This window comes from Musa acuminata, chromosome BXJ1-9 (genome assembly GCF_036884655.1).
Source record: "Musa acuminata AAA Group cultivar baxijiao chromosome BXJ1-9, Cavendish_Baxijiao_AAA, whole genome shotgun sequence".
NCBI classification, from domain to species: Eukaryota; Viridiplantae; Streptophyta; class Magnoliopsida; order Zingiberales; family Musaceae; genus Musa; species Musa acuminata.
In genome coordinates this window covers 39,662,301-39,687,500 of record NC_088335.1, presented here as the reverse complement: position 1 = coordinate 39,687,500, position 25,200 = coordinate 39,662,301, and the positions used below count along the sequence as shown (strand labels likewise).

The window sequence follows — 25,200 nt, the reverse complement described above, 5'->3', positions numbered from 1 at the left end:
GCATATGATTAATGTATAATTTTATTTACTATATTATTTTTCTAATACATGAGTTTCATGATGAACTGATATGCTATCATTTTATATTAGATTGTTGATATTTATATATGTTTCATAAATATTAAAGATTTTTTTATAATTTTTAAAATATTTCTATTAACATGTTACTGATATGTTTTTATTTTATATTTATTCTCAAAGTAATCTAAAGATTTGAAGCTTAGGTAAAGAAGATTTTTCGTCACTGATGGCCCGATTAAGAAGATGTGATTTTTTTTAGTAAAAAATATTTAGAATCATAAAACAAAGATTTGAATTTAAAAATATAAAAATATAAAAATTCAAATGATGATTTGTTTTTTTATAAATATAAGGTGTTACATTTCAAACCTACTTATTCATTCGATAATTTTTTGAAAATGTATAGCAAAGTTGGGATTGATAACTTATCATTGAAAAGGAAAGAAAAAAAATCTTTATCGTAAGAATACAACTATTTGCGTTATTTGAGGAAGAATAATACAAGTAGATTAGCAATTCAAGTCCGATACCACCACTAGAGGATAAGGACAAATCTTATCATATTTAGCTAAGTTGGGAGATCCATCTCATGAAGTCTGTGTTAGCAACAGCCCTCTAATTCAAGCTAAGCCAGGCTGCTTAAACCGAGTCAGAGACACATGCACGTAAGGCAGCCATATCCACCACAGCTCGTCATCCATGACGACGATACTACGAACGGAAATCCGTTGAATTGTTCGCTGAAGCTCCCCATCAATCTCTTCTTACTACAAAAATCCACCATGGTTTCCACCCTCCTTCCCAACTCCTCCCTTCTCTTCCATCTGCTTCTCCTCTATGCCCCCCTGAGCTCTTCCACGTCTCCCTCTCTCTCTCGTACAAACGATACACTTGATTGATTATTCTTCTTTTTTTGTTTTACTTTTGTGTTCTTTCTGTCGTTTTAGATTCTTGAATCGTTATCGTAATGATTGTCTTTCTCTTACAGCAACTCCGATGACGCTAATGATCGTTTGTTTTCTTTACTGTGATGCTAGTGTTTGTCTTAACTATTGTTGACTTACATCAATACTAAACCTCCCTCAAACTACAATTTCAATCAATACGAGTTGTAGTAGTGCATGAGCTTACATACAAAATCTGATGAGCTGAAGTATTTCTACTTCCGCAGGGAAGGGATGTTAGATCACTAGCTGCTGTTGCTGCTCAATTGCTGCATAATTGAGCAGTGTTGCGTCGTACTTGATCGGAGTTACAGAGGAGGAAGAAGATGGGGTTTTGGTCATTGTTCCTGGTGGCATCCGAGCCAATCGTGCAGGTCCTCCTCATAGGCCTGCTCGGGGCATATCTTGCTTCTGGCTACAGTAATGTGCTGATTCCCAGTGCTCGCCGAGACATGAACAAGGTAAATTGACATGTTCGGGTCATTCTAATTCCTTCACATCTGTTCAGAATGGTTTCCTTGATCCATTAATTTCATGTTTCGCCAGGTTGTCTTTTCTGTCTTCACCCCATCTCTAATGTTTGCCAGTCTAGCAAAGACTCTCACGTTCGAAGAAATCATATCTTGGTAGGTTGTGGTTCATCAAATAAGTGTGAATTCAGTAATGATTAGTAGTGCTCACCAACCGGTTGACTAAATTTCAAGTGATTCAATCAACGTCTTCTGAAGGTGGTTTATGCCGATTAATATTGGGATCACCTTCCTAGTCGGAGGAGTCCTCGGATGGATTGTGGTGAAGATCTTAGGGCCTCCACGGCATCTCGAGGGCCTTGTGATAGCTACATCTTCTGCAGGTAAATCATCCATATCAAGGATTTGCAAATGCACATATGTGCTTGTGTTGCTTCAGGACTTGGGTTTGATCAGCTATGATACTGTCTCACTGCAGGTAACCTGGGCAATCTGCTCTTGATAATAATCCCTGCGGTTTGTGAAGAGAATGGCAATCCCTTTGGTGACCAACAGATTTGCAGTGTCCGTGGACTTTCCTATGTTTCTTTCTCCATGGCGGTAAATTATATACTTTCAGAGGTATTTATGCTTCATTTCAAACGAAGTGATGTGATTCTTTTTCCTGCAGCTTGGAGGATTCTACATTTGGACATATGCCTACAGTCTCATGAGGAATGATGGTCAAACATATCATGGGAGCCAATCACAAAGCAATGGATCCATAGAGGCAGACAGAAATGGTTCATGTATTAATGTGGGAGCTAATCTTGTCAAGGAAGATGATCAAGAGTTGTCTACCAATCAGGAGAACATACTACTTTCCATAGAAGTGGCAGAAAACCAAATTGTAAGTCAGTCACAATCACAATGTCCAAATAATTAGAAACATCATTAGAAACCTTAGTTTGATTCTCTCTTGGCCTTTTTGTCTTTTGATGAAAACACAAGAACCTTCAAAGCCTGACAAGGAAGAAAAGGAATCAGACAAACTCATTTATACTTACAGGGAAAAGCTTGATTGTGTTATCATTCAGGAACTACCACTACTATCCAGTGGAAATCTACAAGGTAAAAGAGTGAGCATCTGGCACAAAATGAAAGAAACTCTCCACAAGATTGTTGATGAGTTGTTGGCTCCACCAACCATCGGCGCAGTAATGTTCTCATGAATAACTTCTTCTTGCACTAGTCCATTGTACAGGATTTGATTTCTAACATCTCTTGGTTTGTTCCAGATCGCAGGATTTGTTGTTGGAGCAATACCATGGTTGAAGTCTCTATTTGTAGGGGCAACTGCACCACTGAGAGTGTTTCAAGACTCCATCAAATTATTAGGGTGACTGCAATCTACTTTGTTATGCCTGCTATTCTATTAATGAATCCTCTGCATGGATAGAAGTTACTGATACAGTCATTTTTGACTGATGCAGTGAAGGCACAGTGCCCTGCATTACCCTCATTCTTGGTGGAAACTTGACACAAGGTAAAGTTCAACTTTGGTGTGATCTTGGCAGGTGATAATTGCTTGCCAATCCTTAAAAGCCTCTGAAACTCGCGCAGGATTACGCAAATCACAAATCAAGCCTGTGGTGGTCTTTGCAATTTTGTGCATTCGGTTTGCGATACTTCCTGCATTTGGGATTGCTGTGGTAAAAGCAGCCTACGAATTAGGATTCGTGCCATACGATCCATTGTACCGATACGTGCTGATGATACAGTTTACTGTCCCGCCTGCCATGAATATAGGTAAATTTTCCTTCTTTCTTCCCACATAACGGGGCACCGAACACGAAGAACTGGACTGTTTTAACATTGGATCTGTCATTTGGATTGCTGCTGTTAAACAAAATGTTGGTGTCACACAGATTTGATGTGCCATTTTGATCTCAATGCAGGTACGATGGCTCAATTGTTTGATGTTGGTCAAGAGGAGTGCTCTGTCATCTTGATGTGGACTTATGTGGTCGCCGCCATCGCACTTACCATTTGGTCCACTATCTTCATGTGGATCTTATCTTAGAATTCTCATAAAAATCATGTGTAACGTAGGTAGTTTGTTTAAGCTGAGGTTAGCCGCTTTTCTCTGTTAAAGCTTCATTCATTAGTTATACACGGTAAGAAATTGACATGTTCAGCAACAAATGAAAGGCATCTCACGATGACTGCATAGTTCTTATGTTTACTTGTGAATTTCTCATTTTTAACATGGCAAAACATTTTGGTTTATTGTTGAATGGAGGGATGCGAAACCTTAAGGTCAAAGGATGGGCACAATGCAGTTTCCGTTGACAAAATGGTTGTATTGCAAACAGAAGAAGAGAGGACATATGAGAGATGAAAATAGATTTTCCATATAACTAACTGCACAGCGACTATGCTCATCCCTGTTGAGGTTCCCCCTATCAATTAATTCCACTTCTCCACCTTTTTTTTTTTTTTTTTTTTCTCTTTTTCCATAGATAAAAAATAACTAAATTGATCATTGCCAGATTTGTGTGTTAAAATTAATATTCTAGAGGGGGTCTTGAAACAATGATAAGGTTACACATTTGCACCTATCAAGGTTCAGACTCATGAAAATAATTTGTTCATATTTAGGGTGGAACTTGAAACAAATAATCTCTCTATATTTGAAGGTAGCACTGGCGAGAGCCTCGCACATTAGGCATGTCTTTTTCTTTCACATTTTCAACCTTCATATACAAGAATAAACTCACAATAACCCTTGGACAGATTCCCATCTCACCAACTCACCCTTCACACGATTTATTTGCCCGAGAAAGTAGCAATTAGTTCCCGTTCGACAGGGAAAATACATAGTAGAAACAACTATAGCACCATTTAAAGGCCATTTGGGCAATAACACACAACGACTGCATTGCAAACTTTTCCCGAATGCTGAAGCTAACTGACTCTGGAACTATGGTCATTTTAGGAAGCCATTAAATCATCTTCAGGTTGAATCAGAAAACATATGCTCAAGTTTACAGGTCACATGACATTTGTTCTCCAACTCCGTCAAGCAGCAGGTGACTGAATCATGCAGGTGGTATTCTGCAATAACAAGTGAACAATAAATCAATATCAACTTGCATTTTAATAAAAACAAAAAAACACACGTAAAAACACTCAACCAATAGATAACAAGGAAATGTATGAATGTCCAACCATTATAGGTTCTGAATACTCTTGGGTTGAAGATATAAGATCAGTGTCACATTTTGTACATCCAAACTATGGTGCACCCTGTTTTCTCTCGGGTCATTGTTTTCTAGATTAGATGTTCCAGATCATCATGGGAATAACTCGGCCACAACCATGCAAATGTATATGCAAAAGGAGAAATGTGTTGTTTTACATTATAAGATAAGTTGCCTGCATCCAAACTTTTTAACTAATAATTTCTGCTATAACTACCTCGAGATTTAGCCCTCTCATCATTACCTACATAATGAAACCAATGAATGAGAAATTTATTCAGTCAAAGTTTGAACTCCACATATTTGTTCTAAGCTTAATTTTGCATAGAAATAAACTGTCCTTTGGAAACTGAAATAATTGTTTCCTGCCTAATCATTAGCAATAAAGCACAAACCTAGAACATGACTTCCCACATTTGTTGCATTTGAGGAGGGTCAATGTACTTTTCCTTACTCCTAGAGGTAGAAAGACTTTTTTGTGACTTGAACCCCATCACCCATGTTGCAAAGGAACAGTCTTACTGTTGACTCACCCTAGCTAAAATATTGAAATACATCATTCCTACCTAGTCTCCCATCAACAATATATTAGTATATAAAACAGAAACTCACCTGCTATGCTCATGTATTTGGTTAAAGCAAAAGACACTGGTTGTTCCTTTGAAAGCATTAAGCATTACAAGACTGTAGAATGTCCAATTCTGTATAAAAGAAATGACAAAGATATCATATTAAAATCATATACACAAACAAAAACAAAATAAACCTATTATCAATGCATTTTACCTCTGAAAAGGAAGTTAGTTGCCTTTTCTCTGGAGAAGTTAAACAATGAGAGAATTTGTAGTATTGACTACAAACATGAGTAAACTGGCCATACCCTGATGAAACTAACAAGCTAATCTTGATATTTGTTACTCACGGTTAAAGAGGAACACAGGGTGTTGCTTAAATCCAACTTATTTTCATAGCATCCAAATTCCCGTTGGCTTCTATTTTTGTCACCTTTTAACAATTCAAGCTTCCGGGTAAACTTTCCAAGAAAGGTCTTCATTTCAACTTCAGATCAGCCCAAGTTGCATGAAATTTTTGACACAATGTCAGGTGATATATCTCAAAACTATGCCAAATTGGTAGACAACGAAAAAGTGGCCATCAAATCAAGCCAGGTTTATCAATTAAAACTGACAGGAAAAACCTGTGTCTGCTTGTGCTGTGAGTTACTACTGCTTAGAAAATATACCAATCAGTACTTAGCATTTTTAATTTCAGGACACAAACAAATTAAAGCCTTCCTAGCATCATCTGAAGTTCAAAATTCAGTTTCCTTCATAACTGAACTAAAAATTCTGTGCTATCTTCTCATACTTGTCAGTCTAACTCAGAACACGGCTTGAGCTTCTCCAACCTTTATTACTCCCAATGGAACGGAGGGGTGTCCTGCAGATATCAAGTGGTCTGTTAAAGTTTGAAGAAGACAGTATATGTCACTTGAATTTTCATGTCTCATATCTTCAACTAAAAACTCATTAATGTTTCCATTGATCTCAATTGAACTAATTGCCCTACATTTTTTTATCTGACTCTTTTTCATATGTTCTCTAATCTTCTTCATATCTTCCCACCTGTGTCTCTCACTGTACATATTGGAAACTAAAACATATAATCCCCCACTATCTGACTCCAGTTCCAATAACTGTTTCATGACTTCCTCTCCGGTCTTCATGTTCCCATGGATCCTGCAAGCCCCAAGTAAAGCACCCCATATGACAATATCAGGCTTCATTGGCATGCTTCTTATCAGTTCAACTGCTTGCTCTATTTGCCCTCCTCGTCCTAGAAGATCAACCATGCAAGCATAATGTTCAATTTCATATGGAACTTTATAATCAATACTCATAGCTTCAAAATAGTACTTGCCAACTTCCAGCAAACCACCATGACTACATGCGCACAACAATCGTGTAAAAGTGATGGTGTCAGGGGAGAAGCCCTCACATATCATCTGCCTAAAGAGTTCAATGGCATCAAATGCACACCCATGCATAGCGAAGGCCCCAATTATCACATTCCATGACACAACAGTTTTTTCAGGCATCACCCTGAAGATGTCCAAGGCAATATCAACAGAACCACATTTTGCATACATATCAACCAGGGAATTAAACAATGTGACACTAGGCTTTGTGATACGTTCTGTTATGTCCTCGTGGATTTCCTTTCCAGTGACCAAGTCACCAGTTTGACTACAAGCTGAAAGTACGGCTACCAAAGTCACCTCATCCGGTATCACCCTTGAAGATTGCATGTGGGTGTATAGGTCTAAACCTTCACGGAATAAGCCATGTTGAACATAACAAGAGATCATAGCATTCCAAGAGACCACATTCCTCTCCGGCATCCGGTCAAACCAACTTCTAGCAACATCAAGTAGCCCATGCTTTGCAAAAGCACAGACCATGGATGTCCATGAAACCACATTCCTCAAGGCCATTCTGTTGAAGCATTTTTGTGCTACAAATAATTCCCCACATTTCCCATACATATCTAACAATGCATTTGCAGCAATTAAATCAACACTAACCCCTGTAATGACAATGTAGTGGTGTGCGACTCTGCCCAAGCCAAGATTTCCGGTTTGTGCACAAGCAGAAAGGAGGCTAACCAGAGTGAATCCATCAGACTCCACATTTGAATTCCTCATCGCCCTGAACATATTGAAAGCTTCCACGCAATCACCAGCCTGAGCATACCCACTGATTATCGAGTTCCATGAAACAACATTCCTGTTAGGAATCTCATCGAACACCTTACGAGCCAGCCCGATAAACCCACAAGAAGAGTAAGCACTCAGGAGCGCGTTTGCAACGAAGACCTGCGACTCAAATCCCAGCTTGAAGATCAAAGCATGAACCAACGACGCCTCTGTCGAAGCCAACTCGGAAGCGCACGATTTGAGCACAAAGGGCAGAGTGAACTGATTGGGCAGGAGGCCACATCGCAGCATACGGCAGTGGAGGACGAGTGCCTCTCGGGGATCACGGCTGTAAGAGTAGCCTCTGATCAAGCTGTTCCACATGAAGGCATTGGGACGGGGGACGAGATCGAAGACCCTGCGGCCGTAACGGAGGTCGCCACCATCGGAGACGCAGCAGAAGGCGATGAGCTTGCCGAGGGTGGGGGCATCGGAGAGCAGGTCATTGGTGATGAGCTGACCGTGAAGCTGCTTGAGCCGCTTCATGGAAGAGCATCTTTGAAGGAGGGAGAGGATGGTTTGGTCGGCGGGGCGTTTGGGTCTGGGGAGGGACGACACTTGGTGGCGGCTTGGATGGAAGACGAAGAAGATGGCGGGTGTAGCGCGACGACTCACCGCGGCGGCCTTGAACATACTCTACCCGTCGCAAATCGATCGATCGATCGATCGATACAAGCAACGTTTCGACTTAACGGAATAGCATTGACAGTCACGTGCATTTCACGTAATGTGTACAAACTAAAATAAGACTCCTATTTAACCCAATCGACGCTAATAATTAAATCGAACGTAAACAATTTTTTACTAAATTGAACCATTTACGGTGTTGATTCTAATGTTTTTAAATGATTTAAAATTATTAAATTTCACATTTATTAATGAAAAACCTTGCAAATATCTATCGATAATGATTTTGAAACTCCAATCAATATTAATATTATATATTTGTCTTAATTAATAAGATCGACTTGTTAGAACTCTTGCAGATTCTAAACTTGGGTTGATCTCTTTAGGGGATCAGCCTCCTTGGAACTCTATAGGGGTTTCTTCATCCAAGTCGCTGCTCAAAGGCTGCAGAAAGATTCATCTATTGCTTATAAAAAGAGGAATACATAACTATTTATAAGGCTTCTAAACCTTAACTCCTAATAGGACTCCTACTCAAGACTCCTACTTCTAACCAACTCCTAATAGGACTCATACTCAAGACTCCTATTCCTTTACAACTCCTTATTCTTCTGTAAGAAACAACCTCCTAACCCTAGCCGGCCTCTTCACCTCTTTAATAGGGGTCGGCTTAGGTAGGTTTTACATGAATATCTCTCTCAATTAGGACTCTCATAGCTAGAGTCCTAACAGACTCGCCCTCTTCAAATCAGCCTTGTCCTCGAGGCTAACGATTCATGAATTTTGGGAATTTGATCTTCAAGTCGTCATAGTTCTCCCAAGTGGCATCTTCTGTTGGTAGGTTCACCCACTGTATTAGCACTTTAGTAGTGGGTCGTCGTCGTCGAGTCACGATCCGTCGATCAATAATGGTACTTGGTTGGGTCTGGAGTTCTCCTTGGATAGTCATATTTTGCGGGTGGCTTTGTGCTATCTCCAAGCACCTATTTACAACTTCTGTCTGGCCGTCGATTTGTGGGTGATATGTCATACTCCTTTTCAATTTAGTACCCTACATATAGAATAACTTTGTCCAAAATCTACTCGTGAAGATGCAAGTAGAATTTATCATAAGCACAATGCGTCCCTTATATTGTAATTTTTTTAGTTCCAATTGTAATGAGCCACGGAGCTTCGTGCTTCCTCCAAATTTTTTATAATCTTACTAGTCTTTGAATCTTCCTGCCATTCCATCGTAATATCCTCAAGGAAGTCACTGGTCGGAAGTGAAACGACCGAAACTTCAGCTTGCTAGGGTAGCTACGAAAGCACATTTACAAGAATATTCTTTTTTCCCTTTTTGTAAGTTATTTCATAATCAAATCCAAGAAGTTTTGTTACCCATTTTTGCTGCTCAGGGGATGATATCTTTCGCTCCAAAAAGTACTTGAGGCTTTTATGGTCGGTTTTAATTTGAAATCGTCGACCAATCAAGTAGGGTCTCCACCTCGTTGCTGCGCGCATAATGGCGAGCATCTCCTTATCATATATTGACTTATTTTGATGAGAGGGAGATAATGTCTTGCTAGTGTATGCAAGTGGTCGACCATCTTGCATTAGAATGGCTCCAATTCCGACTCCAAATGCGTCGGCCTCAATAATGAAGGGTCGGTTGAAATCTGGTAATGTTAGCACCGGCATCGTCGTCATGACTGTCTTAAGTTTGTCGAAGGAAGCGGAGGCTCTATCCAACCATTGGAAGACATCTTTTTCCAGTAAGGAAGTAAGTGGTGCATTGATCTTTCCATAGTTTTTCATGAACTTGTGGTAGTAGCCTGTTAAACCTAGAAAGCCATGTAGCAATTTTATGTTTCTCGGGGTCAGCCAGTTTTGCATTGCTCCAATTTTGAAGGGGTCCACTGCCACACCTTCCTCTGATATGATATTCCCAAGATATTTCACCTTCTGTTGAAGAAAGCAAAAATTCTTAGTGGTTGTTGTGTGTTCAAAAGGTGGTTTTCGGTATGTCTTCTTCGCACGCTCGTATTTGATAATACCCGGATCAAAGGTCCAACTTTGTGAAGATTTGTGCTCCCTTTCATCTAGCAATTCATCTACTATTGGAATAAGGTATTTATCCTTGATGGTTATGCCATTGAGAGATCGGTAATCAACACATATTCGCCTTGTTCCATCCTTCTTGCGTACAAGTAGCACCGGTGAAGAGTAGAGGTTGCAACTTGGCCAAATAACTCATGTTTCAAGCATCTCTTTTACAATCCTTTCTATTTCATCCTTCTGGAGATGTAGATACTGATATGGCCAAGTATTTGCTGGAGGTTTGCCTGAAAGAATCATTATATAATGATCATGCCGACGGGTAAGAGGTAGGTTGTGCGGTTCGTCAAATATATCTGAAAATTCAGCAAGCAAAGGAAGTAGATTTAGATCTTCAAATTCTATTGGCTCTCCCTTAGTTTGCTACTCAAGTTGTACTAAAAAGCCGCTGTATGCTTTATGCAAAACCTTCTCCATTTGTTGTGTGCAAATCGTCGTTACATCGCCCCTACGTTTCCCGTTCAGTATCACATGTTTCTCCTTACTGTAAAATTTCATAATTAGTTGCATAAAATTCCAAGAAATATCACCTAATGTCATCAACCATTTAATTCTGAGCATGGCCTCATGATCATCAAGAGGGAGAAGGAAGAAATATGCAATTATCTCTTGGTAAAGCCTTATGATCAGCAATAGTTTCACTTGCGGGCGCCTACGATCATACTTCAAAATCCATCCATCGGCAACCTTAACGTCAAACCTACTGCAATTCTCGATAGGTAAGGCCATCTGGATAGTAACCTTACTGTTTAGAAAGTTATTAGTATTGCCCGTGTCGATGAGAATAGTGATCGGTTGTTGTTTGAGAAGGCCTCCAACTTTCATCGTTTGCGGGTTTAAGTAGCCGGCTAATGCATGTACCGTAACTTCGATCAGTTGTGGCTCTTCTTCTACATCTTCTTCTTCATGTTCAAGGCTTTCTTCTGAATGTTCAATGACCTATTCTTCTATTGGTTCAATCATAAGAAGTCTCCCTTTACTACAGTGATGCTCACGGCTCCACGGCTCGTCACAATACCAACATAACCCCTTTATATATCGCTCCCGAAGCTCTTCTCTTGTTAACCTCTTTGGTATAGGGACTTAGTCGACAGTAGGGGGGGCTAAGGGCTTCAATATTACTAGTTGAGGAGCGACCATAGTCCTCTGAGCTTCATGGTTCAATTGCTCCTCTTGATGTCGTACGAAAGAGATGGCTGCCATATGCGTATACGGTTGTCGCGCTTTAACTTCTCCTCGGATCTTCGGCTTCAAACCCTCAATGAAGGTCCTCAATAGCTATTTTTGAGACTAATCATGAGTTTGATTAGATAACCTTTCAAACCTAGTTTGGTACTCTTGAATGGTGGGGTTTGTCGGATCTTTGCTAGTTGTCCGTCAATATTCTCATAATCAGTTGGTCTGAAGCGGATCAGTAGTCCTTCTTTGAATTGTTGCCATGAAAGGACTCCATAAGTATGTTCAAACCATTCAAACCACTGTATAGCATCCCCTTTAAGATGTATAGCTGTAATTTTCACCATAGATGCATCCGCGGTTTTGTGGTACCGAAAATATCGCTCTGCGCGCAAGATCCAACCAATTGGGTCTCCTTCTTCCTATCTAGGGAAGTCCACTCTCATGCATAGATAGTTGGGGTCGGTCATAGAGCTTCCCCTCTCTTGGAAGTCATATCTTTGGGCTTAGTGCGATTGGGCAAAGCTCTCTCCTTAATGTGATTTCTTCGGGCTTAGTGGTCGGCCCAATCTGAGTTCGGTAAAGAGCATCCAAATCTTATCCTCCATCGTGCCTCGAAGGCTTCGAATTTAGCATTGATTACCTCCTCAGATGCCATAGTATATGCTGCCAAATCTGTGATGTTAAGATCTCTCTTTTGTTGTCGAGTTAAAGACATGTATTGGTTGAGAGAGGTGATGGTCGAAAGGGTTGGTGGATTGGTGGATGTAGGCTACGGTTTAGACTTGTTTTGTGGCTATTTTGGGTGCAGTTTGAGGGTGTAGTTTAGTGGAGTTTTAGGGCTGTGGATGAAAGTTTTGGATCTGTGGTAGATGGTAGCAAAGGTTTGATAAAAATCAGTGGAAGTTGCAGCAAGTATGTGCTGTCTTGTAAGAGTAGAATTATCGTCGAAGAAACAATGGTTTCTCGATGTAATTTCCACCAAAAACTTGAGAGAATTGAGAGAATTGATAGCAAAATCATAGTTTATATGACAGCAAGGATGTCTAATTTAATCAAGAAAATTTTGGCAGTATAACAGCAAGGAAATTGGTGCAAGTTGCGATTGCAGAATTCTCATCGAAAAATTTCAGCGGTTTACGATGAAAATTTACAACAACACAAAATCGTTTTTAGAGATGAATTCCTTAATAAATCAATCTTAGATGGAAGTCAAGATGATCTATGAAGTGTATAAGAAATTTCATTCAAAAAAGATTGTAAATAGATGGGTTAAGGCAACAATATGCGGTTGAAATTTTCTACAGCACAGATTTTTAAGTATAGCAGATTGGACGTAAAAGATCAGTGGTTTATATTGAGAATTTTTTGATAAAACTAAAGAAAAATCCACTGTTAGGAAGTGTCAAAGCTATCATAAAAATTTCTTAGAGATTTGGATAAAAACAATGTAGTATCAAGATCAAACAAGCAATGTTATGCGGCTGAAATTTTACAGTGCAGATTTTCAAGTATAGTAGATTAGACGTAAAATATCAATGGTTTATATTGAGAATTTTTTGACAAAACTAAAGGAAATCTGCTGTTAGGAAATGTCAAAGATGTTATAAAAATTTCGTAGAGATTTGGATAAAAAAAATACAGTAGCAAGATCAAACAGACGGTGTTATACGGTTGGAATTCTGCAATGTATCTTTCGTCATAGAGATAAAAACTTTATGACGAAAAGTTTATGCACCTATACAGGAATAATTTTTTTTAGGATTTTTAAATAAGGATAACTAAACTATAGTAGCAGTAAGGTAGAAAACTAGAACCTGTTGCAATTCACGGGGAGATCAAAGGATGATATGTGGTGATGGAGATGATGGCGGAATTTGGCGACGATCTTTTAAGCAATTGTGGGAATTGCTTTGGGCGATTATGGAGGGTTGATGGATGGCTGTGGAAGGGCAGCGAGACGCCAAGAACGTTGCTCTGATACCAGGTGTTAGAACCCTTGTAGATTTTAAACTTGGGATTGATCTTTTTAGGGGATCGACCTCCTTGGAACTCTATAGGGGTTCCTCCCTCTAAGTCGCCGCTCAAAGGCTGCAGAAAAGATTCATCTATTGCTTATGAAAGAGAAGGAATACATGACTATTTATAAGGCTTCTAAACCCTAATTCCTAATAGGATTCCTACTTAAGACTCCTACTTCTAACCAACTCTTAATATGTCTCCTACTTAAGACTCATATTCCTTTACAACTCCTTATTCTTCTCTAAAAAATAACCTCCTAGCCCTAATCGATCTCTTCACCTCTTTAATAGGGGTCGACATTGGTAAATTTTACATAAATGTCTCTCTCAATTAGGATTCTCCTAGTTATAGTCCTGACACCCCTTTGAAATTAAATATAGAAAACTTGGATGTTGGGCTCATCTCAACGCCCAACTTGCACGTGAGATGTCAGAGTATTCAAACCAGAAAAAGGAAAAATGAAAAAAAAATTAAATTTGATGATCATAAATAATAGACGCTAATCTTGAAGACACCATAACATCAAGCACAGCAAAGGACGCAAGAAAATGAAGCTGCTTAAAAAACACATATTCCCCAGGCAGGTGGTGGTGTTCGCTTGCGGGTCAGCCTCGATTCACCGAACTATCTCATCGCCGAATCCCTCATCGTCCTTCTCTCGTGTTTGATCCGAGAAACTTCACTGAATGCTTGCAGGCTCCTCGTATTGGGTGCAACCACGTATGACGTCCACAGGACCATTAAGAACAACGAGGAGCCGCCGTCGAGGGAGCAGATCCAAGCTCTTCAAGACTACCTCCACTCCAAACGCCATCCTCCTTCCCATCCTTGAACAAAAACCACCGAACCCACTTTGTTTGTCTGATGTAATGTACGAGTTGGATGATATGTTTCACGAATAAACTTTTATTATGCGCGTAGTAGTTATGTCATTGTTCCGCTCCTCGCAATGTGATACACTGATGGGCATGGGATCTTTCAGAATAGAGACACGCATGGCTCTTGTTCGATGATATGTCTCTATGAAACATGTCCGGGTTACGTGTACTCGACAGCCTTTAGTAGTCTCTGAAAAAAATAATAGAAGAAAAAAATAATTATTAAAGAAATTTTATTGAAGAAATAAAAATATTTCAATACTGTTGGTCTTATTGGTCTTATTTCACTATTAATTTTATTGAAATTTTATTGAAGAAATAAAAATATTTCAATATGACAATTGGGCCTATTTAGCCCAAATCACTAATTGAAAGAAAGGCTAAAATTAGTGAGGGTAGCGTGCGTGTGTGGGTGCAAGGTGCAGCGAGCAACGATACACAGAGAGAGAAAGTAAGATTTTTGAGTTTTCTGCTTGACGATCGGTGGTCAAACATCGTTAGTTTTGACCCAAATTTTATGTGAAGAATTCTTACAGTAAACTCTACAATTCTAACGGTGTTGATCTATAGTTTACCCTCTCTAAGATACTTTCCTGCTATACCCATTTTGTGAGACCTATAATTCTCTTTTAAGGAGATTCATCATATATGATGATATGCTAGAGGCAAGATATATGATCTTGATGTTATTATGATGCTCTAATTATTCTAGAGAAGATATATTGTAAACCTGTTATTATTACTATTGATAATGGAAGTTTGAGGTGGACTACGGTCCCATGGTTTTTCCCACATTGGGTTTTCCACATAAAAAGATTTGGTCTCACTATATGATTGATTATTTGCTCTATTATTTATACTGTGCTAGTTGATATTTTCATTTGGATATCAAGTTGGTATTTTGATGAGGAACCCATTTTGATACATAAAGAGGGAAAAGAATATTCCACTTTAACAAGTTTTTTCCCAACAAGTGGTATCAGAGCAACAGGTTGTTTGGTGCTAGTTTTTCTAGTGTGATTGAAATGGAACAGTCAGATGGTATGATTAAATTGAACTCATTAAATTATTCCACTTGGAGGTGTCTGATGGAAGATTTGCTCTATTGCACAGATTTGTATAAGCCTATCAAGGTTAAAGATAAACCTTCTACCATGGACGATGAAGAATAGGAAGTTCAATATAGAAAAGTCATTGCCTATATTAGAAGATGGATGGATATAAACTTGCATGAGCATATTTCAGATGAAACCAGAGCTGATGTTGTTTGGCAAAGGTTAGAAAACCTCTTTGCAAAAAAGACAGTAGGAAATAGAATTTCTCTCCTCAGAAGGCTTTTAAATTTAAAGTATAAAGATGGTGGTAACATTGTTGAGCACATAAGCCAATTTTAGAGTCTTGCAAACAGTTGGCTGTTATGAAAATGAATATAGATGATGAGATGCAAGAATTATTACTTCTCAGCTCTTTACTAGAAAGTTGGGAAACATATGTGGTGACTATTTGCAACTCCACGCTAGAGGAGACTCTAACTATAGATATGGTTAAAGACAGTTTGCTAAATGAAGATGCCAGAAGGAAAGAACATGGTGAATCTTCTTCTGGGGCATTTGTTATTGAAAAACAAGAAAGACGTGGAAGAAGTCATAGTAGAAATTCACATGGATATAGAGGAAGATCCAAGTCTATAAGAAATATCAAATGTTTTCACTATAACAGGCCATGTTACATAAAGAAAGAGTGTAGGTTTTGGAAGTGAGAACATAATAAAATGAAAAAAAATGAGAAAGAAACCAATACAGTTGCTGCTGAAGGTAATATCACTATTGTTTGTGATGAAAGTTGTGTTAGTCTTGTCGCTTAGGACAGTGATTAGGTAATTGACTTTGGTGCTTCATTTCATGTTACTTCTCATGGTGATTTCTTTAGATCTTACACTGTTGATGATTTTGGTAATATTAGAATGGGAAACAATGGTACATCTAAGATTATGGGTATTAGAGATATTTACTTAGAGACCAATATTGGGAGCAAATTGATACTCAAAGATGTAAGACATGTTCCATATATTCATCTTAACTTGATATCTATAGGTAGACTTGATGATGAGGGCTTTGCACATTATTTTGGTGAAAGCAAATGGAAACTCACTAAAGGTTCTCTGATTGTGGCAAGAGGAAAGAAACTTAACTATTTTTATATCATGGAAGCTAAGCTATACAAATGAGAGATTAATGTAATTAAAAAAGGTGAAAGTATATATCTTTGGCATAAGAGGCTTGGACATATCAGCGGGAATGGACTTCAAACTCTTGCTAGAAAGTAGTTCTTACCAGAGTTGCAAGGTACATCTCTTAAATCTTGTGATTATTGCTTAGTTGGAAAAACACATATAGTTGCATTTCATACATATCCATCATCTAGAAGATTAGATGTTATTGATTTAGTTCATACTGATGTTTGTACTATGCAAATTAGAACTCTTTGAGGTGCTCTTTATTTTGTTACTTTTATTGATGACTATTCTAGAAAAGTGTGGGCTTTTGCTTTGAAATCTAAAGACTAGGTACTCGATGTTTTCAAGGAGTTTCATGTTAATGTTGAAAAAGAGACTGGCAAAAAACTAAAGTGTATTCGATCAGATAATGGTGGCGAGTACAAGGGTCCTTTTGAGAATTATTGTAGATTCTATGGTATCAGGCTTGAGAAAACAGTTCCTAAAACTCCTCAACAGAACGGTGTGGCAGAAAGGATGAACAAAACAATTGAAGAAAGGATTAGGTGTTTGCTTTCCCATGCCAAGTTACCAAAGTCATTTTGGGGGAGGCTATGAGAACTACAATTGATCTGATAAATCTTTCTCCATCAGTTCCTTTGAAAGGTGATGTTCCAGAGAGAGTATGAAGAGGAAAAGATATATCTTATAATCACTTAAGAGTCTTTGGGTGTAAAGAATTTGTTCATATTCCCAAAGATGAGAGGTCCAAGCTTGATAGTAAAGCAAAAGTATGTATCTTCTTAGGATATGGTCATGAAGAGTTTGGGTACAGATTATGAGATCTAGTAAACAAGAAGATTATTAGAAGCAGAGATGTTGTGTTTCTTAAAGATCAATTGTTTGATGATGGTGATAATGTTAAGAAGCTAGAAACCTCTGTTTATATTCCTTGGAGTTTGGGTCCAGTTCCTTCACTTGTAGTTCATGATGATCATGGGGGAGATGAACAAGAAGATTGTGGTGAGAATGTAAGTAATGATACTCCTACAGTTGATGATGTTGAACCAACTGAACAAGCACCTCCATCACCAGTTGAGATTCCATTGAGAAGATCCACTAGAGAGCGACAGCCATCTGCCATATATCCTCCACATGAGTATGTTATGCTTACTGACGGGGGAGAGCCAGAAACTTACTAAGAAGCTATTCTTTATGAGCATAAGAATGAGTAGGTTAAAGCCATACAAGAAGAGATGAGATCTTTGCATGAGAACCACACCTATGACTTGGTAAAGTTGCCTAAAGAGAAGAAAGCTATCAGAATAAGTAGGTTTACAAATTGAAGACTGAAAACAATAGCTCACAACAAAGATACAAGGCATGACTAGTTGTGAAAGGATTCAGTCAGAAGAAATGTATTGACTTTGAAGAAATATTTTCTCCAATTGTGAAAATGTCTTATATCCGAGTTGTTCTTGGTTTGGCTGCCCGCTTGAATTTAGAAGTTGAGCAACTTAATGTAAAAACAACATTTCTTCATGGTGACTTAGAAGAAAAATTTACATGGAGCAACCAGAAGGTTTCAAAGTCAAGGGAAAAGAAAATATGGTGTGTAAGCTTAGGAAAAGCTTATATGGACTCAAATAGGCACCTAGACAGTGGTATAAGAAGTTTGATTCCTTTATGATAAGCCAAGGGTATGATAGAACCACATCTGATCATTGTGTGTTTATGAAGAAATTTTCAGATGATGATTTTATTATTTTACTACTATATGTTGATGATATGCTGATTGTTGGTCATGATGTTGGAAAAATTGGAAAGCTTAAAAGAGAGCTAAGTAAGTCTTTTGCCATGAAAGACTTGGGATCAGTGAAACAAATACTTGGCATTAAGATTCTTCGTGATAGGAAGAAAAGGAAGATTTGGCTATCTCAGGAGACTTATATTGAAAAGGTTCTTGAAAGATTCAACATGAGTAAAGCCAAAGCAGTTTGTTCTCCATTTGCAAGTCATTTCAAGCTTAGTTCGAAATAATATTCTACAAGTGAGAAAGAAAAAGAAGGAATGTCTAGAGTGCCTTACTCATCTGCAGTAGGCAGTTTGATGTATGCTATGGTTTGTACTAGGCCAGATATAGCTCATGCAGTTGGAGTTATTAACCAATTTCTCTCTAATCCTGGAAAGGAACATTGGGCAACAATAAAATGGATATTAAGATATCTAAAACGTACTTCCAGGTTATGTTTATGTTTTGGTAATAATAAACCTGTGTTAGAAGGGTATATAGATGCAGACATGGCAGGTGATACTGATTCCAAGAAGTCTACTTCGGGGTTCTTGATGACATTTGCAGGGGGAGCAGTCTCTAAGCAGTATAAGTTACAGAAGTATGTTGCTCTATCAACCACAAAAGCAGAATGCATAGCAATTACTAAAGCATGCAAGGAAGCTTTATGGATGAAAAAGTTTCTATAGGAATTGGGCTTGAAACAGGAAGGATATACTGTTTACTGTGACAGTCAGAGTGTCATTCACCTCTCCAAGAATTCAACATATCATTCTAGATCCAAGCATATTGATGTGAGATATCACTGGATTCATTATGTGCTTGAGATAAAAGAATTACAGTGGGAAAAAGTACATATTAATAAGAATGGATCAGATATGTTGACAAAATATTTGCCTAAGGAGAAGCTTGAAGAATGTAGACGAAGAGCGGGCTTGGTACAGCCCACCATATGAACCGGAGGGGGAGAATTGTTGGGTCCAGCCCATATGTGGGCTTGGACAATTGGGCCTATTGAGCCCAAATCACTAATTGAAAGAAAGGGTAAAATTAGTGAGGGTAGCGTGCGTGTGTGCAGGTGCAGCGAGCGACGACGCACAGATCGAAAAGAAGAGAGAGAAAGTAAGATTTTTGAGTTTTCTACTTGACGATCGGTGGCCAAACGTCGTCAGTTTTGACCCAAATTTTATGTGGAGAATCCTTACAGTAAACTCTATAATCCTAATGGTGTTGATCTACAGTTTACCCTCTCTAAGGTACTTTCCTGTTATACCCATTTTGTGATACCTATAATTTTCTTTTGAGGAGATTCATCCTATATGATGATCTGCTAGAGCCAAGATATATAATATTGATGTTATTGTGATCCTCTAGTTATTCTAGAAAAGACATATTATAAACTTGTTATCATTACTATTGATAGTGGAAGTTTGAGGTGGATTACGGTCCCGTAGTTTTTCTCACATTGGGTTTTCCATGTTAAAAGATTTGGTCTCACTGTGTGATTGATTATTTGCTCTATTGTTTATGCTATGTTGGTTGATATTTTCATTTGGATATCAAGTTGGTATTTTGATGAGGAACCCATTCTGATACAAAAAGAGGGAAAAGAATATTATGCTTTAACAAGTTTTTTCCCAACAAATACAATCTGTAAACCATTGAATAGAAGATAAGAGCAACGATCTACTCTTGCCCTACTCACGAAGTCTCTCACTTGTAAATCATTCTTTGCATCGATCCAAGATTGGTATCCTTATCAGGAGCACAATCTTGCGGGGGCATGGTGCTCCTGATAAGGATACCAATCTTGGATCGATGCAAAGAATGATTTACAAGCGAGAGACTTCATGAGTAGGATAAGAGCATATCGCTGCTACTATTACGATTGCTGTTGCTGCGAGGGCACAGGCATTCCCTTCGTTCTCATTAAGTCCACCCTTCGTTCTCCTTAAGTCCATCGACTTTTGGCAGATCAGCGAAGGTAGCGAAGGCTACTGCGGTGAGGAAGATGAGGCTTGGCCGTGGAGCTGGCCGAAGACAAGGGCGAAGGTTCGCTTTTTTCACTGCTCTAATGAAGAAAATAATAGAAGATAAGAACAATTATTGAAGAAGCTTTATTGAAGAAATAAAAATGCTTCAATACATTAACATGTTCCCTCTCCTCAACAGAATAGAGGATTTTTCTCACTACGCAGCTTTCAGTCGGCACTTGGCGAGCAACTTTCCCTCGTGGTGCTTTGATATTAATAAATTATAAAAAAAATATAACTAATATAATCAGGTGTATATTTTAATTATATTTGCAATATAGATGTTCTATTCTCAGCTTCCACTCGAACAATGGTTCTGTGCTTTAGCACATGGTGAAGTATGTGAGAGTGCAATGTCCATAACATGTACACAAAATATAACAGCAATCTCAATCTTATTTTACTCACAAACCCTGTTTTATTGCGTAAATTAATACACATCCGAAGTACAAATGCAACCACGCCTCTTGTGGCTCCTGCAAATAACGCAGTGATTTATTTGGTCGAAGAAGCATCTCCGGTGGCTTCGGCAGAAGGTATTTTTGATGTCAAGTATTCTGTGATCATCCTGAGATCATGTTGTGTTCACGGATTAAAAGAAGACCCTAAAAGATGTAACAATGCAGAGGTAAGAAGAGAGTTATCAGGAAGAAAACATGGATCGATGTTGCAGTGCTCGATCGTCTCACCTTTGGATTCGCGATTGCGTGCGCCTGCTTCAGGTAAAGGAGTAATGGCTGGTTAGCTATTTATCATGACTTTGTTAAGCAAAAATCTCAGGGAATAATGGAAGTGCTTGCCTTCGTGTTATCTGAGGCGAAGGCCTCCTTAGAGGCTTGGATGATACTGGCACAGCCTCGGATGTGGAATCCACAGCTGGAACTGTCTTCGCCTGCAACGGAATCGATAAGTCATGAAGTACGTCAAAGACGTGGTTTTGATTTCGCCCTGAACTTACCAATTTCCTGAACTGGAGATTGTAGAACAACTTGACGTATCGTTGCTTGGCTTGCTTCTCTTCCTTGTTCAGTTGCCTCCAGAAGCCATAGAACGTTCCCATGTTCAACACCTTGGTGGCGTAGATCTTCCATGTGTAGCTGCCAAAACGAAGCTGCAGTTTGAGGTTTAAGCTCATGATGGCGGCGAAGTCATGCATGCCATCCCACCTACCATTCATTGATGCGTTGGATTCCGGCAGTGGACACCCTGTTCCAGTAGCTGCTGTCCTCCCTGCACTTGGCGAAGAAGTCCGCGATCTTGTTGCTCGACTCGTCGCCGTTGGTTGGATCGATATGGAAGCCAGAGACCCCGTCGACGATGATCTCCGCCGGACCTCCTTGGTTGGTCGCGAAGGTGAGCAGGCCGCAGTTCATTGCCTCTATCACTGTCAGACCAAATGCTTCGTACAGAGCAGGCTGGAAGCATGGAAGAAGTTCATGTACTCGGTCCATGGTCATGGCCGCGATGAGAGTATCGAGGAAGAAAGAAAGAACCTGCACAAAAGCTCCTTTGGTGTCGGCGATGCAGCGGTACAGCTCACCGTTCCTCACGCGATCGTTCTGTGCTGCTATCCAACGCAGCTGGCCTTTTAATTGGTACTTGTCAATCAGGGAATGCATCTTCTTGATCTCGCTGATCTCTTCCCTGTCCTTCGACTTCGAGGGGTCAAGGAAGCCGGCAACGACGACGAGGTTCACGAGCTCTCGCAGCCTACTGTTCTTCCCGTACCACTCCACCAAACCGGTAATGTTCTTCACTGTGTCCAGCCTTGCCATGGAGAAGATGATTGGCTTCCTTTTGTCCGCGAGGAACCCTCTGTTGCCATGAGCAGTGTTTGATTCAGATGTCAGTGATCTTGGAAAGCTGAACTCGTTGCTGTTCGTTAAAGATTAAGGTGAGACAATTACATGTGTTCGTCATTGTCTTGTTTGCTATACAGTAGCTCCTCAATAGCAGGATGAAACGAAGTCAGGCGCCTGTGCTTCTGCGTATGGGGGAAGTAGACGGATTGATCGGCTCCAGGGGAAGCAATGTTGAACTTGGGATCGAAGACGTTGATGCCCGACGCAAACCGGCACAGCCCAGGCATCGTAAACGCATTGTGGCTCTCGTACTGCCCAGGCCTATCCTTGCTGCATTGCCCAAACACTAATTTATGGTAAAGAGCAAGTGAGATTTCAAAGAAGTTGTGCGAGAGCATACCTTCCTGCAATTTCTTGGTATGTGCTTGTGATGATAAAATCACTAGTGTTCATCGAGATCATGTCGGCTGTGAATTGACAGGAAAAGTGGTACTTTGGATCAAGTTCCTTCCATTTGACATCAGAATCCTCATACTTGGTTTTCTCAAGAGCATGTGCTATGGTACCCTGGTTTTATGGTGTTCTTCCATAAGTTTCTTGAAGAACCACAAGGATTCAGACTACTTCGTGTTACATTGTGTTAGGAAGAAGAAGTACAGCTGATACCTGAGTTACTCCAAGTTTGCTTGCCACGAGAGATGCTACCAAGTTGCCATCAGTGTAATTGCCGATGATCAGGTCTGGCTTCCCTTCCAAGATGTCAAGAACTTTGGCGGCTGCATCCTACAGAATTCCACAAAGCAAGTACTCCCCTATCAGAAGAATCCTACTCAAGCTGAAGCTATTGAACTGGAGAGACATACCCGAGCATATCTCTCGAGGTAGGGGTAGATGTCGAATCGAGAAACCCATTGATGCAGCACTCCGGTTTCGGTCCTAAATGGCACTCGCAGGATGTGTGAGTGCTTTGTATTCAGTATTGCCTCGAGTTCTTGGTTGCATTTGGTCCCCCTGGCTTCTGGTATCAATCTCGTTACCTATCATCACCTCTTTTATTGGTTTTGCTTGTTTGTGGACATGGACTTGCATTACATTCATTAAATGGCTGGAAGCCTGGAACAAGAACTCATGGGAATTCATTGACTTACCACAAGAATTCGGGGTGTAATCGTCAAACCTTGCTGCTTGATCCTGAGAAGCAATTCTTCTTCGAAGGCTCTCACCTGATCCAGGATATAGACAACCTGCACCGGAAACGAACCGATGAGAAGCTAGTCTCTGATTCGATGATGGGTTGTGGCATGAGTTCTGCACCTGGCCTCCGGTATCAGGCAAGCCAAGAACATCTGCTTGTCCGAAATAGCCATGCGGCGAGAAGATGACGATGTTAAAGATGGCCGGAACTCTACCAAGAAATTTCTCTATGTTCACAGGATCTGGACATTGAAGAACCTCGGACAGAGAGTTCACAGTCTCCTTCACCCTTTCGGCGGTGTCGCCCCATCCTTTCTCCAGACCCCATTCTTGAAATCTGCAGAACAACTTTGTGTATGTGAATCACACCAACTCTCAAGTTTTCTTTCTTTACACCGTTGTGTGTTTCTTGCAGGTGGGAATCACCTTTGTTCGAATTTTTCGAATGGCATGTTCTTGGGGAGGTTACTGACAAATACTTCGGCCAAGATCAACGCTGACTGGAGTCTGCTCACGGTGTCGAGGAAGCCATTGATCATTAGCTTCTGCAAAAAAAAGCAAAGTGATTAAAGATCTTTGATATGTTCTTCACCATGATTTAGCCTTAATGCTATCTCTTCTTTTGCTCTGGGTTCTTACTTCTCCTCGGTGATTAAGCGCGAGCAGGTAGTCCAACAATGGCTTCGCGTTCTTTGGATTCTCACTTAGTTTCGATGACAAGAATTTAGATATGAATTGCATGCCATTTCCTATCGACGAAGGCAAGGAGAGATGAGGTGTTGACAGATCGAAGGCCCCGAAATCCACCTCCAGTGCATCCTCATCATTTGCCCTGCAAATTTCCATGAACGAATGAACAAGACTGAACTGTAAGTGCAAATGTTTACGTAATTTACACTACCATCTCTCATCATATATTGTTTCCTTAAACTTCAAGAACTCCGAAGCAGTGATTTCATCGACAAATAAATCCTCTGCATTGACTTTAACATATTCCCATATCCCTGGATGTTGTCTAACCGCAAATGCCACAAATGGAGGAAGAACAACTGCTTCCTGCCATTTGAGTTGCAAGTGAGCTTTGTTTGCAGGTATTAATTAACTGAGAAAGGAAGAGCAAGATGGAACTCCTACCTGTGTCCAACAAATAACCAAGCCGAGAAATCCTTCCATGAGCTTGGACTTCTCGACCTTGTCATCCATTGTGCTCTCCAGTTCATCCATCAACTGCTGGTTCTTCATCAGTCTCCTGCCCTTTGAGACGTACCTGATACGTCATTTGGGACATGAAGACATCTCGATTTGTCGATATGCTGCTAATGCTACCAAGAATTAAAAGCATTGATCGAGTAATACCTCGCGAAGCACCGCTTCATCTGGTAGCGGCTCTGTTTGAGTGCTTCAGGCAAGGCATCTGCAATGCTGTCTGATCTCTTGACGGTGCGCCCTGCACCGGCCATGGTGGAAATCTTGGAGCAACAGGAAGAAGGTAGCTGGAGTCGACCTTGAAGACCTACAAAGAAGGCTATGACCTGGCTTTCATCCCCGTTGAAGCTGTCAATTTATATCAGATGATTGCTATCATCTCGATGCTCGACTAACATGGAATCTTTGATTTGATAGCTGGAGACTTAGGCTGGCGGAAGACTGTGATCAGAGGAAGGGATGCTGCTACATTTCTTGGAGGAGTCATCCACATATTCTTCTCAGTTAAGAGCAAGGAAAGCATTCGTGGGAGTTTCTTGTTTGTACTGCAAAGTGAGCAGTTCCATTCCTCCATGTAGCTTGGAGGAGGAGTAAGGTTTCTTGGATCACAGAGGTCTGGAATTTTTGGCCCCTTTATCCTTCTCCTGTTCCCTGGGTTGGGCAACTTTGCTTCCCATTTAGATTTTGGCTGATTCAACATCAGATGTTTGAGGAGTATATGTTAGG

General features: G+C 39.9%; 3 protein-coding genes and 1 long non-coding RNA gene across 6 annotated transcripts; 2 read left to right on the top strand and 2 right to left on the bottom strand.

Moving 5' to 3' along the window:
- Positions 1 to 784: 784 nt before the first annotated feature.
- LOC135594335 (protein PIN-LIKES 7-like) lies at positions 785 to 3,681 on the top strand. 2 transcript variants are annotated; one of them, XM_065084730.1, is made up of 11 exons: positions 785 to 897; positions 1,193 to 1,426; positions 1,512 to 1,591; positions 1,694 to 1,818; positions 1,914 to 2,035; positions 2,106 to 2,324; positions 2,512 to 2,631; positions 2,713 to 2,813; positions 2,908 to 2,960; positions 3,038 to 3,223; positions 3,373 to 3,681. In XM_065084730.1, the coding sequence occupies exons 2-11, from the start codon at positions 1,292 to 1,294 to the stop codon at positions 3,495 to 3,497; spliced, it is 1,266 nt and encodes a 421-aa protein (XP_064940802.1). In that variant the 5' UTR covers positions 785 to 897; positions 1,193 to 1,291; the 3' UTR covers positions 3,498 to 3,681. The 2 variants fall into 2 exon arrangements, with proteins under 2 accessions (XP_064940802.1, XP_064940801.1); XM_065084729.1 differs by having other exon boundaries at positions 822 to 1,426.
- Positions 3,682 to 4,083: 402 nt separating this feature from the next.
- LOC135593511 (pentatricopeptide repeat-containing protein At2g22410, mitochondrial-like) lies at positions 4,084 to 8,098 on the bottom strand. The gene is made up of 3 exons (XM_065083612.1): positions 5,464 to 8,098; positions 5,290 to 5,378; positions 4,084 to 4,531 (listed from the first exon to the last, which is right to left on the bottom strand). The coding sequence occupies exon 1, from the start codon at positions 8,063 to 8,065 to the stop codon at positions 6,059 to 6,061; it is 2,007 nt and encodes a 668-aa protein (XP_064939684.1). The 5' UTR covers positions 8,066 to 8,098; the 3' UTR covers positions 4,084 to 4,531; positions 5,290 to 5,378; positions 5,464 to 6,058.
- Positions 8,099 to 13,870: 5,772 nt separating this feature from the next.
- On the top strand, positions 13,871 to 14,286 carry LOC135594334 (uncharacterized). The gene is made up of 2 exons (XR_010480063.1): positions 13,871 to 13,958; positions 14,051 to 14,286. It is a non-coding gene; the product is annotated as an uncharacterized LOC135594334 (long non-coding RNA).
- A 6,370-nt stretch (positions 14,287 to 20,656) lies between these two features.
- Positions 20,657 to 24,923, bottom strand: LOC103998528 (sucrose synthase 7). 2 transcript variants are annotated; one of them, XM_009420016.3, is made up of 17 exons: positions 24,625 to 24,923; positions 24,403 to 24,535; positions 24,170 to 24,324; positions 23,908 to 24,100; positions 23,695 to 23,813; positions 23,389 to 23,605; positions 23,223 to 23,318; positions 22,938 to 23,111; positions 22,741 to 22,857; positions 22,475 to 22,641; positions 22,180 to 22,404; positions 21,766 to 22,087; positions 21,443 to 21,687; positions 21,231 to 21,369; positions 21,073 to 21,164; positions 20,962 to 20,985; positions 20,657 to 20,840 (listed from the first exon to the last, which is right to left on the bottom strand). In XM_009420016.3, the coding sequence occupies exons 1-17, from the start codon at positions 24,726 to 24,728 to the stop codon at positions 20,768 to 20,770; spliced, it is 2,595 nt and encodes an 864-aa protein (XP_009418291.2). In that variant the 5' UTR covers positions 24,729 to 24,923; the 3' UTR covers positions 20,657 to 20,767. The 2 variants fall into 2 exon arrangements, with proteins under 2 accessions (XP_009418291.2, XP_009418292.2); XM_009420017.3 differs by having other exon boundaries at positions 20,699 to 20,877; positions 24,625 to 24,922.
- Between the last annotated feature and the right edge of the window lie 277 nt (positions 24,924 to 25,200).

Excerpts from the sequence above, each read along its gene's own strand:
- LOC135594335 (XM_065084730.1), top strand. The coding sequence starts at position 1,292 with ATGGGGTTTTGGTCATTGTTCCTGGTGGCATCCGAGCCAATCGTGCAG. Across the intron at positions 1,427-1,511 it reads CTCGCCGAGACATGAACAAG|GTTGTCTTTTCTGTCTTCAC; the intron begins GTAAATTGACAT and ends ATGTTTCGCCAG. Across the intron at positions 1,819-1,913 it reads GATAGCTACATCTTCTGCAG|GTAACCTGGGCAATCTGCTC; the intron begins GTAAATCATCCA and ends GTCTCACTGCAG.
- LOC135593511 (XM_065083612.1), bottom strand. The coding sequence starts at position 8,065 with ATGTTCAAGGCCGCCGCGGTGAGTCGTCGCGCTACACCCGCCATCTTC.
- LOC103998528 (XM_009420016.3), bottom strand. The coding sequence starts at position 24,728 with ATGGCCGGTGCAGGGCGCACCGTCAAGAGATCAGACAGCATTGCAGAT. Across the intron at positions 24,536-24,624 it reads ATGAAGCGGTGCTTCGCGAG|GTACGTCTCAAAGGGCAGGA; the intron begins GTATTACTCGAT and ends ATGACGTATCAG. Across the intron at positions 23,319-23,388 it reads TGCCTGATACCGGAGGCCAG|GTTGTCTATATCCTGGATCA; the intron begins GTGCAGAACTCA and ends TTTCCGGTGCAG.